Below are 14,751 nucleotides of genomic sequence, written 5' to 3'. Positions count from 1 at the left end.
AGAACCGCGTCCGTCGAGTATAATTTTGTACATTTTCAGTGCTCAGATATTCCCGCCAATCTTTTACCTAGCAACGGCTTAAACACCCTCACCGTCCATATCGTCTGCATCAGGATACCATGATCAGATTTTATCTATTTATTTCACCTAGAATCCCATTAATAGGTTCCTGGTAAGGGCTTTAGTAAGCTACCATAAATGGGTTCTATTCATCCCCTTAACACTCTTGAAATTGTCCCAAGTACGCCCTTTTTGTTTGAGGGTTTTCACTGAATCCTCCCTCAGACGTGTATTGTCTGATTTTCTATGTATGGGAATCCATTTGAATAGGATGAGAATGCTACTCATTGGAATTGCCTTTTGTTTTGTCTGTACATCATCAAGGCATTGAACTAGAGAGAGAGAAAGAGAGAGAGAGAGAGAGAGGGGAGAGAGCTGTGTTTATGGTGAATGAACTTTGGAAGATGGGAGGGGATGGGTTGAATTGTCGAAGAGTCACGGCTTGCTTAAAGATTTTTTTTATCCGGAATGCACTTCATCTACTTCAAAATGAAAATAGAATTGCATTCACCTAGCTTTCAAATATCATTTTTGGTATGCAATCTAATCCACAGTGCTTTCTCTTCTCATATTAATTAAAATACATTTTATTCATTCTTCCCTTTTACAAACAGGCATTTTGCATGCAATAGTTGTTTTTGTTTTCATTTTTGTCTTGCTGTGGTTTTCTGTCGGACCCATGCATTACCATAAAGCTACGTGGTAACTCGGGCACACTTCCGTGATGCTTTGGAGGCTGCCAAGAGCAACTTATGTATATAAGCATATTTAAAATATGGATATATTAACAGCACGGCATACTTCTGCACTTGTTCTGCCATCAATCGTTTTTTGCCAAGCATGCCGTTTCTTTCAAGAAAGTGGTCAAAGTAAAAAATTCCGATGAAAGGTATTATTTTGTCCACCTGTTGTGGAATGTATTCAACACTATTCAATTTCTACATGTTCTATGCGGGCTTCTCTTGGTACATTCATTGAATTGTCATGACCCTTTGATGGAATTTACCCTACATAGCAACACCATTAAATGTAAGCCTATTCGGTCTGCATTCTAATGTATTCAAAGGAATGCACACAGCATGTGAATTGAATTGCTCGAGACCAATACAACTCTCAGTAGGGCTATTGAAGGAGACGCCATTTATTCCTACAGGTGAAATGGTTTAAAGCGCCTCACAATATACACCATTGTGGAGAAACCTGTATCCATGACTCAGTGATGTTTGTAAACTGTTCTTTTGGATATATCACAAACGTAAAACTCTACATTAAAGTGATTACTAAAGGGCAGACTTCGATAGCATAAAACCAACGTGAATTACATAACTACGTCATGACAATGATCTTAAATCATAACACGGAAGTTGCCTCAGTTCTTAATAATAACAGTTCATCAAAAGAGCCATGACTGGAGTCATGCACGAGACGTAATTTTTCTCCTTTTCTTGTTTACATGATTTTAAATAGAAGAACAAATTATTATGTTTATAATAAAACTAATACCTCTGGTTTTAAAGAAAATATGGATCGCATCTTTTTCATAGCAATGATCGGGCACGCCTTTGACATTGTAAAAAATGTTGGTATTAAATTGTGGAACTGTTAAAAGCAATCACTTACAGAAACTGGATTATGGCTATCTAGAGGATCTAAACTTCTTTGGTAAACTTATGTTTGCCATGATTAAAGGAAATTATATGTCAATTTGCTAACATCTCTCTTAACGTGTTTCATTTCTGGCCCTACTTCATTTGTTTTCTTAGTAATAAATCTGTACCATTTCTCTACTTTTCCCGTTTGAAACATTGGCCCCGTTGCATAAAACCTACCATTGATGGTAACTTTGCCATTGATTGTAACTTCAATGGAAACCTTAATTTCATTGGCTGTTGAGTGATGTTGCCATGGTAGTTAATATTGATGGCATAGTTACCATCATTGCTAAGTTTGATGCAACAAGGCCAAAATTCCATTATTTCGCTGTTTCTTATGGATCATTTCTCCTCTTGAGTTACAATTTTTGTTTTAACTATTTTCCCTTATTTTAGGATCGACTTTCTAAAGCGTGAACTTCAAGTGGCCATTACCTCGAAAAAGACGTATTATTCACGATTGTCAAAGATCAGCCATTACCACATTATTCATCATCGTTTCCACCTAATGTCATCTTTAAAGTTCAAGTTCACCATTATTTACCGCAAACAAGATTTCAAAAGCCTTGCATAGTTCAGTGGCTATGCCTTAACGTCATTAATAGCCATGCTTAATGACTAGACAAATCAACATTCTTTTTCCAGGTTGAAGCAACTCATTGTTACGTAACATTTCAAAAGATTCTACTAGACAATAAGCAGGACTTAAAGAATGTTGAAAGGGGGTAAATGAGGGTTGCCCTAATAGGGTATTAGGGTAGGTCTGGGGGCGAGGGAGTGTCCTGATTTTGACCGGTGCGATTTGAATGGGTACCTCGAGGGAGACAATGAATGTATTTAATATTACAAATGCACTTGTAATTCCTTCAGAATGTCTTCAAAATTTTTGATAATTGGACGCCTTCTTAATAAGATAAAAGGAACTTCCCTTTGTATGCGATCATCCTTCTTACTCGGACAAAAGATCTTGGTAAGCTTCGAGTCATCAATGAGACTATCCCATTGATTGGACATGCCCATGTTCTTGATTCGGATAAACCTTGCAGCCATCTTCAATTTTGTTTGGGAAGTCCAGAGCAAGACAACGCAGCGATACCTGACATTAAAGTAACGGGATTTGGAGATGAAAAAAGAGAGAGAACACAAGTTACTTTAGTGTGTAAAGTTCTAAAGCTTCTGTTTATGATGTACAGTGTTATCCAGTGAGACTATTCTTGTTCTTATCAATAGTTTTAACACACCGAAAATAAACAAGCGAAAAAGACACTATTTTATCCAATTGTTACAGAAACAGAGAGAAATTCGTAAAGAAAGAAATAACGGGATGTACTTGAACACATGTACTTAGAGCTGTTGTACGAATTGAAAAAAGGAAACCTAAGAAATACAAATAAGCGCTCAGTTTTGGAGGTAAAGCTGCTAATTTTGAGGACAACGTAACTTATATTGGGTATATAATGTTGATGCTATTCTGATAGAATAACACTGATAAGTGTTTGCACATTGTAATAGCTGTTGCATACTTGAACGTGTTAATGGTTGGAATGACAATGTAAGCATAATCCACAAAAAATAATGAATAATGCCTTCTTGTTGTCATTTTAAACAGAATTTCGCCTTTCTAATACTCTGTAATGTTTTCCACTGCAGCTTTTTCGTAAACTTTCTTTTAAAAGTATATCATATAATAATATATAAGAAGTTACCACATAAATGAATTCTATTTGTTTGTATGAAAATGGCGGGGTTGACATACTTGGATGCCAAGAGGTATTTGGGTGCCATCGCTCCATCAAATTTGCCTCTTGAAGATTTCGGTTCCGCTCCTTCAAATTTTAAAAGCAGAAACTCTTTCCCATCACATCCCAACCCATCCCCCCCCCCCCTCATCAGACACTCTAGCTCCTCAGGGGTGCAATCTTTTACCCCTTGTTTGTCTTTCACTTCGTGCTTGTCTCTCCAAGGGCTTTCCCTTTTGTTTGAGTAGCCCGTCTATTGTTTGAGAAGTCCTGCCATTGTTTGACTAGTTTCTCCTATTGTTTGACGAGTTTCTTCTTTTGTTTGTGAAGTTTCTCGCATTGTTTGCCTTCGCCCAGGAGAGAGAAGAAAAGAGAGTCCGGCTTAAAACAAATGCACACATACATACTTCCCTCTCAACCCCTTTTTTCCCCTTCTCACGATAATTCCTAAGCACTTCTTCTTGGCTTTCAACCAATCTTCATCATTCTGCAGGCATACACGAAATTGAGCAACAGGTTTTAATGACTTCCCTACTTAAAGGCCCTCTTGGATCCGGTGATTTGAGATTAAAACAAAATAGTGGCCGAAAGATTTCGAGAAACACTGGCTAAAAGTCACTTTAACACAATTATTCTTTAGATTGATTCTTCGGACAAATATTAACAAACTGATACCGAATGTACCAACACATATACACAAGGATTTATACATCTTCTTTTGACAGTCCAAATCGCCTCAATTTCCTTTCCTCATTAACCAGATAAATTAATTCAACATTTCTTCATTTATTTATCAGATAATTATATCACAAATCTCCTACATACTCTGTCGAATTTGGCTGGCAGACATGTTTATTCTCGAGAAAAAAAATTCATGTGTATTTTTGGTGCACTCTCTATTCTTTTGTCGTCGGCGTCAAAGCTCAATATTCCCTTTAAGTTCATGATGTTGGGGTGTAATGGATCTAAAATCTTTTGAGCAAAGTTAATTAGCGACGGTAAACTGATAAGGGGAAGAGTTTGTTTCTTGATTAAGTTTGCAAAGTTTGATGAACGGATGAAAGTTTGGTTGCGTTGATCATGCTGATGATAATTATTGGAGTATAGTTAGTTAAAGTTAAAGTATTTGTATGAATCATTTTAAAAGGAAATTCTTTCAAATGCATCTTAATCTCATCAAGAATGGTTATATGTTGTCCTCTTTCCACACCTTCTTTAAAGTTAATTCGTTTGGAGTGGAATCCACCCTCAGAATAGTGGAATTAACCTGAAAAGTAATTCAACCAATACTTAGGATCTGATTACAGTATAACTTGGAGTGGATTCAGCCGCAAAGAAAAAGATCCCTAATATTTTTCCAAAAACGTGGATTTCCACTCCTCTGTATCAAGAGACTGTTGTGTGTTTTTTTTTTTCAAGGCAAAAACAACGGGTTCGAGAAAATTTCCATAACGAATGGAAACACAACACCTCTTCAAAAAATGAGCGCGTTGTACTTGTGCAATATGTGATTGCGTGAAGCGAGGATATTCGTTAAACAGGGGCGTCAAAACGCAAATGTGTTTTTGAGGAATGCGAGTAAATAAAAGAAATCTTAGTCATGACTCATTTGTACGACCTCCAGGTTAGGTGAGACTGAAACGAGACGAGACAGATTCGACCTATATGAATTATTCAATAGGAAGTGTATATCTATTTTTTATGTGTATAGTTTTCAGTGACCATGAGTGCCTATGTCACTGATCAATCTACCTCCAACTACTCCTTCTCTCTCTCTCTCTCTCTCTCTCTCTCTCTCTCTCTCTCTCTCTCTTTCTCTCTCTTTCTCTCTCTTTCTCCTTTCCTCTCTCTATATTTGTTTCCCTCTCTCTCTGTCTATCTCTCACCTCCTCTAATGACCCCTCTCCCCCTCTCCTACTCTTCAAAAGAATAGTTTACATATTCATATATTCTTGTCCGTTGGGAACCTTTTATTATTGTTAGACATTTCATCCTCTGTCCTTTTTTTATATTAATTCGGCTATCCTATGGAAACAAAACTTGAGAATGAGGACATCCGAACTTATAACTGTAAACCTTCTTCTGTTAGCCAACCCCTTTCTCTCTCTCTCTCTCTCTCTCTCTCTTCTTCTCTCTTCCTCTCTCCACTCCTCCTCCTCACATTCTCTCTCTCCTCCTCTCTCGGTCGTTGGTCACATATTTCCACCTTTTATATATCTGTTTTCATCTTTCCTTATTTCACTTACACGTCCAATGATTACTATTGCATGAACATACGATGAGGTTTATAAAGAATTTATGATTATGTATGACCCAGTTTATTATCGGCTTCGCCACCAGATCTTAGCATCGGCAATTAAATACATCTCTTCTTTATTAACTTCCCACTACATCTAAATAATATTTCCTAACCTACTTCAAGATAACTGTGTAAACTAAGGCGTTGCTCGGGATGTGACACCCCTCCCCCCCCCCCCCCACACACACCCTCATTCCCGCAATTTGTTTTAGTTTTGTTCGACAATCGTAAGGTTTATAGGCTATCGGCAAATCCCAAACACTGATTATCTTTCATTTATGCTTGTTGTAAAATTATCATCTGGCTTGTCAGAATCCCCCCCCCCCCCACAGAAAAAACCCACGTTAAAATGGTGTAGTGACGCCTTGTGGGTAGATGATACTAGGTACTTCGATCGTTGCAATGTTTGCGTTTTGACGGCGTCGGGTTTCACGTCGGCGATAGGAGTCGGGCGATCAGCGGATCACGGTCGTATTTCGAACTACCGTCGCCTCGTCTAAACTTACACCCATTTCCGACCTCTTCGCACGCCACCTTTGTTTTTAGTAAGAAAATTAATTTCTCTCTAATATCGTATTAAAAATGAAGATTAGCTTATACAAGCGAACTCTCCCTCAAACAATTCATAGGCGCGTTGGAATTCAATTAGTTTCTTCCACCTCTCTTTTTCTCAGTCGCGTAAATCGAGTGATTTTTTTTTACTATAATTATTTTTCGTCACCCTCTGTCTTTACCGTTTTATTCCTGTTTGCCATCTTTCAACTTTTATCACACTTTGAACCATAATATGAATTTCATATGTTTGACGTTTCCTCTATTTTTTCATCTTTACCAATTCACAACTTTAATTATGTTTCGTTGCTGTCTAGTCATTTCCTCGCTTCGTACAACCTTACGTCTATGGTCTATTCTCCCGTTTTCAATCAACAGTCGTTTTCTTCTGCTCTCTCCTTCTCTTTTCTGTCTCATATCGTTATGTTTTCGGTCACTCTTCCATCACATTCCATCCATCCCCTCGTCGTGGTAATTTGCTTTGTATTTCTCTCCACTTTTCTCCCGGTTCTCTGTTTCACTGTTTGTCTGCCAATCCTTCTTTCTCTTTCTCACTCTCTTTCTTTCTTCGTCGGTCTCTCTCTCTCTCTCTCTCTCTCTCTCTCTCTTTCCCATCTCCAATCTCTCTTTCTTTCCTCATCCCTTTCTAATCTTAACCTTCCTAATTACCCCGTGTCCTCATCGCGTGTAGTCGTTATGAAATTACGCAGACGATTCGTCGACACTGCTCGCAAATTTTGGCGCGCTTTCATGCACTTTCGCGCCGAGCCACCTTGTAACTCAACACTATGTTTATGGCCCGAACCGGGACGACTGTGCGAATATTACCTCTAGAGATGTAATTTCGACGTGTATGTGACCTTGTTGAGGTATATTACATGAGGAATCCCCGACAAGTATAAAATCAGAGGCTGAATTGAAATTATAAACTCAAATATACATTTTTCCACCCCGAAGTAATAACCAACAACTTATTAACGATGTTAACCTAAATAGTGTGTTTTTTTCGAATGGGAAAGAGAGCAGGTGTTGCTCCGACTATTTGGTGTTTAACCAAGTTAACAGCCGTGGAAATCGCAGTTAAATCTATTTTACCATCAGGACCAGTATTATGCCATTATCATATGAACCAATTCAAAATGTTAGACAGAGTGAAACAGAACGGTCATAGACATGGGAAAGCAAGACTTCATTATCTATGATATTAAGTTTTAATCGTACAGCATTTCGGTATTAACATATTCACCTAATTATAGCCTACGTTATATACCTCACTTAAGAAATCCAGCCATCTGATTGGTCGAATTGCATTCATAAACTTCAACTGTTCCTGTAAAATTCTCGGTAACCATGCATAAAACATTTCAATATTTTTAATAACCATGGTTATTAAAAAAGTTGGTCAGCGTCCATGGTTACCCCATAGGTTTACATGTTAAAAAATGGTTTGAGCGATGGAGGATGCCGTATGTGTGCGAAGGATTGGTCGGTAATTTCAATACAATTGAATCTCGATCGATCTTACCGACAATTTTATCTTGCATTGTTGACATGAAGACGAAAATAAACTTCCAAAAACAAAAAAACAACATCTGCCGATAGATCTTGATCTAAGTTCGTGCCAATATGCATTGCAAAAGTAAAAGAAGAGTCCGTATAAGTATATGGAGCTTTTGCGAAGCATTCATCACACGCGAAGCCGGTTTCAATCCATTTTAATGTATATATTGGAAAAAACTGCCAAGCATGTTAACGGCGGGCCATAGCCGAGTGGTCTAAGCGTTGGTTTTCGGTACATCTCTTGTTGTACGCAAGAGTTCGGATCCCGTCTTCGACAAAATTGATAAATATTTTTAATTTTTCATTTTTTAGTCTATTTTTTTTCGGCATATAAAAGTATTAATGACTGCTTTAATATTCGAGAAATAGTTGTTTTCATACGCTCTCGGGAAGGTTAGAATTGGGCTATTCCCCTCGGCAAGCCTCGGGGAATAGCACAATTCTAACCTTCCCTTGAGCGTAATAAAACAACTATTTCTCTCAAAGCAGTCATTAATACTATACTACAGTACCAGATCAAGGAAAATGTTCACCTTAAAAAGGAACACCCGTTCCGGCATCATTAACGTCCTTCAAGTTTTATAATGTCATAAAATTGAGAGATATTGACGTTTGCTTTAAAACAACAACAGCAACAAAGAAACAAAGTGAGCCTTAATGTTATAAGACCACAACATTTGGGATTAAGTTCTTGACAGTAATTATCATGTAAGCACAATTAGTTCGACATGTCAACATTGAACCATATCTTCTTTAATGTGGATATTATGTAGCTGTTGTTCTTATCGTGATATTTTACATGGTGTCAAAGTAAAAAGACATTGTCGTAATCCGTTCAATCAGAAAACAAAATCTTTCAATTAAGCAATTATAGTATCCGATTTCCTTTGACGGACGCACGCCAAGCAGTGGTTAAAGTGTTGATATCTGTTATCTCACGATTAAGGGCTTACCTTGATCAGTTCTTAGCTTAATGTTTGTTTATGATTAAGATAAGGGGAGAACCAAGATTTTGTAATATAGGGGGCATATCAGTTCTAAAACAAAATTTGCTGATGAACAACATCAACAAAAAGGAAAAGAAAAAAGGGCTATCACCTAATAAGTAATGTGGGGCAGCACAGTTCAGGACTTGTATACGAAAGGTATGTCAATTGGGTTTCAAAAGGGGAAGGGTTACCGCCCCCATCCCTTTATCCGCCACCGTCTGAGATCGTCTGGCCGTTTAGCCTGGTGTAGATCACACCTTGTCATTTGAGGTGAGGGTTATCAGAGATTTGAATCTTTTGCAAACAGACACACTCGTTAAACGCGACTTACGCCATTATTAAAAGTCGGTTGTTTGAGCTTTGCATCTCGCAGACGACCAATTGATAAGATAAAGTTAGGCCACACGACTGGGCCATTCATTACAAGACACACTTTATTTCATAGTAGCTGTTTATAGTTGTCACTGGCTGAAAGACCTCATTAAACAATCTCTTTTATCGCAAGTTGTGTCTGTGTTCTTTTGAGTGCTTCTCATAAAGGGAGGAGGGGAATGGGAGGGAAAGAAAGATCGGAACACAAGAGCGAGACCTTCATAGTAGTCCATAGTACAAGATCGACTCAATAGTCCCACGTGTGTGTTGCTATAAAGCCCATTCACAAGCCCTAACAAAAACTCCGCCCTTGTAAGCTACCACTCTCTTCAAAAGAAAATGCTCCTAGTGGCGACAGAGTAAATTCTCAAACACAATGCGCGCGGTGGGCAGAAAAACTGTTCCAAAAATACAATTTCCATTGGTCCTGTGTTTGCTCCTACTACACGCGTGCTGCTTTTCACTCGAGATTTCTATTCTATACGAAGAAAAGGGAGAATAGTTACCCAAATCAACTTAGTATTGTATCCAGCTTTCCCGTCACAACAAAAATCTCTATACATAGGACTAGGTGCAATAATGGTATTTATTGACATTTTGCACAAGAACGTATTGTGCCAACACGTGGCGGAAAAGACCAAACCCTCCTTTCATGTATTTGATCCTATTAATTCGTTCTTACCTGCTGCCGATGGCCTGCCGTGTGATATAATGTTACCTTTTCAGCATGAATTCAAAAGCATTTTCAGAAGCTAAAGGAAAGCAGAGTTAAGATGTTAGTTTTCTAAACTGACGGGGAATTTCCCCTTCTACAATTTTCAATTTGTATCAATTTTCTGAGCATGATCTTACACATATCTTCTCGATAGTAAACGAAGCGAAAATGTATATTCAGGGTAGTTAATATGCTTAATATGCTTGTTTAATTTGATTGGTAAGAAAGAAGGAGTGATTATCTCAATGTTAGTGATGATGATGATAATGATGATGAAGGTGATGATGATTTCAAAAGGCGCCATTAAAACATTCAAAGGTGCAGTTCATTGAAGAAGAAAAAAATGTGGCCATTTACCAAACATTTCTTTCATCAGATTTGCAAGCATAGTATGCAATGTATTTATAAGATAACAATTTCATTTTGCGTATACAAGTGACTTTTTTCCTAAAATAATAGGCCTACATGATGGTGTACATTTGTAAGTGTGCTCTTCTCAGTAAAGCACATCATCGTCTTTAATGACTAATAATATCCCCATCTTTATAATGATATAATTTTCATTATTATCGTCATCATTACCACTACCACCACCACCACCACCACCAGCATCACCATCAATAGCAGCACCACCCTCACCACCACTACCACTACTCCCCCACTCACAACCAATATTACCCACCACCATCACCACAATCTTGCCAATCTCGATAACCATCGAATTCAATTTCACCGCAACATTTTAGAAAATGTCACGTTACAGTCTATATTTTTTTTAAGGTTTCACTATTTCTACCCATTTAGTATGTAGATGCAAATATCCTGCGGAAATTTAATATTATTTATCACTAAGGGTATTTCATTTTTCATAATATATTGTCTCTCTTGTTTTCTATTCCTCTCCCCCTTCTCTCTCCCTCTCTCTCTCTCTCTCTCTCTCCCCCCTACCCTCCCCTTCCCCTCCCCATCTCTTGGTTTTAAATGGGGATAGACAAGGTTCTTTATTGAAGTTTCTTCTTATGCCTTTCGTTTGCCTAGTGGATTTTGGTTGAGGATTTTCCGACCCCTTCACGAGATTTTTCTCTTGTTTGTTTTTGACAAAGTTGCTTGGACTCTAGGGCTGGCTCAAGAGGTTATGGCTAAAAGGTTTCACTTACAACTTAAAGGGAAACCTCAGACATGACACTGATTACTTTTCTCCCCAAAAAATATCCAGAATTAAGATCCCCTACTAATGGTTGAGTTTCATTTTATCAGTATTTATTTTTATTTATTTTTATTATTATTATTTCTCTTGGTTTCCGAAAGTGAATATTCTCAAAGACGAAGGTGGTCAGTTAATGTTTCGGATCCAGTGTAAAAAACATAGCATATCACTTATAGTTGCAAGGAAAAAAATATGAATGTAATTTGTTTTAATTTAATTTTTAAAACATTAATTTGATTTACTAATACGGGTGAACAAGTTATTGCGAATGTAGAATATTGAAAGTATTGGTCAATGATGGAATAAATATAAAACTATTTGAAAAAGCACATGTATTTATGGATAGTATATAAATATGAACTGATGTGCATTCACTGCATTTTATAACTGTTGACTTTCTTGTGGTCTGTATCTGAAATGGACTTCAAACTGATGAGGTTTGAGTTTGTGGCATATGATTGGCACTCCGAGATGGGTTGCTTTTTTTTTTCAAGAAAAGGAAAAACAGGAGGATTTTTTTTTCGTTGCCTCTGTCGGGGAAAAGAACGTACCCCCTCATTCGGGATTTTGGGCCCACCTGCGCTGCGCTGCAAGCCGATCTTAATGACCCGTTCAAGCGTGTTGTTATTCATGAGACAGAGCATGGCCGAGCTCTTATTGGTCCGAATACCACAGATGCTTCATCCCTTTCCGCGCGCTTTCCATAGTGAGCTCCACCCCGGAGCATTCTATACTCTGCATAACAAAGGCGCGCGAATTCAATTAGCTACGTCACCTGTCAGTGGTCGTGACGTCAGGGGGCATTGGTTGCATTACAATACACGAAGCCCGGCGCCCGACCCGGCCGTGATTGGACAACTCCTTGCATAATTAGACTGAAAGGCAATCAATATCGTATGGAGGGCAGAGTCCACGGCACGCTAAAAATAACGAGCCGCTACTGTCGATGCTGTCATATTTTGTGTTGAGCTCTGGTAGTCAACATTACAAACAGCAAGGCTCTCTAAAGACTACCAACCTAACTTTGAACAGTTTAGCATTTAAGCATTCTCCATCGAGAGACTTGTCATTATTTCTTTTCGTCGTTCATTTCAAAGAGACTGACCAAAATGTCTGTTCCTGGTGTGCACGAACAACCGGAGTTGAAGCATTCTGTGAACGTCATGGCAAGTTCTATCCCAGGCATGGCCCATCACGTCGGGCTCACGCAGGCTTCCGTCATGGGGAACGGCCCGGCTGGCATGGGAGGCAACAAGAACAACAGCAACCCCAACAACAACCCGGACAGAGTAAAAAGGCCCATGAACGCTTTTATGGTGTGGTCAAGAGGACAACGCAGAAAGCTATCGCAAGAGAACCCCAAAATGCACAATTCTGAGATAAGCAAAAGGTTAGGAGCCGAGTGGAAGTTGCTGTCTGAGGACGAAAAGAGGCCGTTTATCGATGAGGCGAAACGACTTCGAGCGGTGCATATGAAGGAGCATCCGGACTACAAGTACAGGCCCCGACGTAAGACCAAGACCCTGTTGAAGAAGGACAAGTTTACCCTTCCAGGTATCATCAATCCACAGACCGGCGCACCTGTTCAGAGAGGGGTAGGAGACGGTATGCACGGCTACCAGCACCTCAACGGCTACATGAACGGGTACCCAAGTATGATGCAGGACCAGCTATCTCACCTACCATCGCATTCTTACGGGGCGCATCAAGCTGCACAAATGGCCAACAGTGGACTTCATCACAGGTATGACATGGCCCAGCTAGGCTACCCTGCTATGTCCACCACCCATGCCGCATCGTACCTCAGCCCCGCCGCTGCCAACTACTCGGCCGCCTACAGCCAGGCGGCAATGATGCACCACGCACCGTCAGGCACCTCAGCCGCCAAGTCCGAACAAGCGTCGATGCCAACAGAGCGAACGCAGTCAGCAGCCACCGCCGTCTCCGCTGGCGGGCGACCCATGCCCGGCGATTCGTCGCTTCGTGATATGATCAACATGTACCTCCCTGGCGACGCCAACGACCCGAACGTCCAACGACAACATGCTATGCAACAGGCTGCCGCAGCGGCGTATCACGGTACCAGTGTAACATCTACGAGCGGTGTTGGTGTGAACGGTACCGTTCCACTCACGCATATGTAAGACCAAAAACTTTCTTTTACACAAGTTTAAAAAGTACTGTTTTCAAGACATTTTATGCTCGGATTTTCGTTCACGAGCTCGGATAGAAAGATTTATCGTTGAGAGAGAGTAACTGTTTGAATCGTTATCTAAATTTTGAAAGTTGACTCTAGCGATCAAGCGATTTTATTTGCGAGGAGAGAAAGAGAAGGGAGAGGAGAAAGGATCCTTTTGCTGCAGATTGAGTCTCTTTCCCCGCTAGTTGCCTTATATGCCTTGACTTGTAAAACAATTTTGTACTTCAAGACTACCACACTTTAAAAAATGGCTACTTCAGAAGAAACCATCGTACTAAAAAAGGCTCGACGCTCTAACACTCTCGATATTGAACGATTTGTATAAAATTGGACTTATTCTTTCGTTGCCAAATGTCTTGATTTTTTTTTGATTGTCAATGATTAATTACTTTTTGATTTTTTTTCTAATGTGCTTAAATTCCTTGAAAAGTCAAGATTATATCAGTTTTATGTACAGCGTTTATGTGACTTGACGATTAGATATTATGAAAAAATGATTCTTAGCTAATTTGTATGTATATTTTGGCATCGGTTTTTCTTTTCTCGGGAAATAATTATCGAGTTTGTAAAGACACTATTGAGTTGCTCTACGCAGGCGTAAACAGAATCATGACAATACCTTGAAAGTATCCAGAGTTTAAACAAACATCGTCTCAATTTAGATATTCTTTTATAGTGATATGTTTATTCTCCTTCACTTTTAACTATTTTTGGCGAAAGTGGAGAAATAATTTGTACGAATACTGCCTTAATATGTTACATATAATTCACAACCTTGTAGACCATTAATAGTATGCGACGAAACGGGCTGAATTTTTGTTTTAGATTTTCTTAACTTTACGACACGAAAGGTTTTTTTTGTTCCACTGCAATTCAAGTTTAACCTTCAGAATAATTTCATCATGTATATTTTCTGGTTTTCTGTAACGAGCAAACAGAAAAATTGCATTGTGTTAAGTGTATACATATTGAGTATTTCTGATGTCCGTTTCGCAGATTTTGCACACCTGCCTAATAGACATTTTATTGTTCATCCAAAAAGACATGAGGCTGTGAAACTAGCGTTTTCAATTCTGGTATTATTTTTGTACGAAAACATTCGTTCTTTACTTGTGCAACATTTAGTATCTCTTTTCATGCTAAAAAGTGAATAACTTTGAATGAGAAATTTGACGGTATTTCTTCGTGACATTACTGATATCTTGGAAATATACGACCCGGATTGTTTGTTCGAAAATTCAACGCTAACTTTTCAAAAGTTTATTCACATTTTCTGGTGCACTACTATAATCATGTTGAAAAGTAATCGTCACTGTTTCCTTATATAGAAAAACACCTTCCATTTTCATGAATGCATTATAGGTGCTCTGCGTTCTAATGAAGAAATATCTGTCTCACGAAAGTGG

General features: G+C 38.8%; 1 protein-coding gene across 1 annotated transcript; it reads left to right on the top strand.

Moving 5' to 3' along the window:
• Positions 1 to 12,220: 12,220 nt before the first annotated feature.
• On the top strand, positions 12,221 to 13,320 carry SoxB1 (transcription factor SoxB1). Its single transcript, NM_214474.1, is given in 1 exon segment — positions 12,221 to 13,320. A coding segment is annotated over 1 exon segment (1,035 nt). The 5' UTR covers positions 12,221 to 12,254; the 3' UTR covers positions 13,290 to 13,320.
• Positions 13,321 to 14,751: the final 1,431 nt, after the last annotated feature.

Source organism: Strongylocentrotus purpuratus, unplaced genomic scaffold (genome assembly GCF_000002235.5).
Source record: "Strongylocentrotus purpuratus isolate Spur 01 unplaced genomic scaffold, Spur_5.0 spur5_scaffold_12, whole genome shotgun sequence".
Lineage (NCBI taxonomy): Eukaryota > Metazoa > Echinodermata > Echinoidea > Camarodonta > Strongylocentrotidae > Strongylocentrotus > Strongylocentrotus purpuratus.
This window is presented reverse-complemented; position numbering and strand designations above follow the sequence as displayed.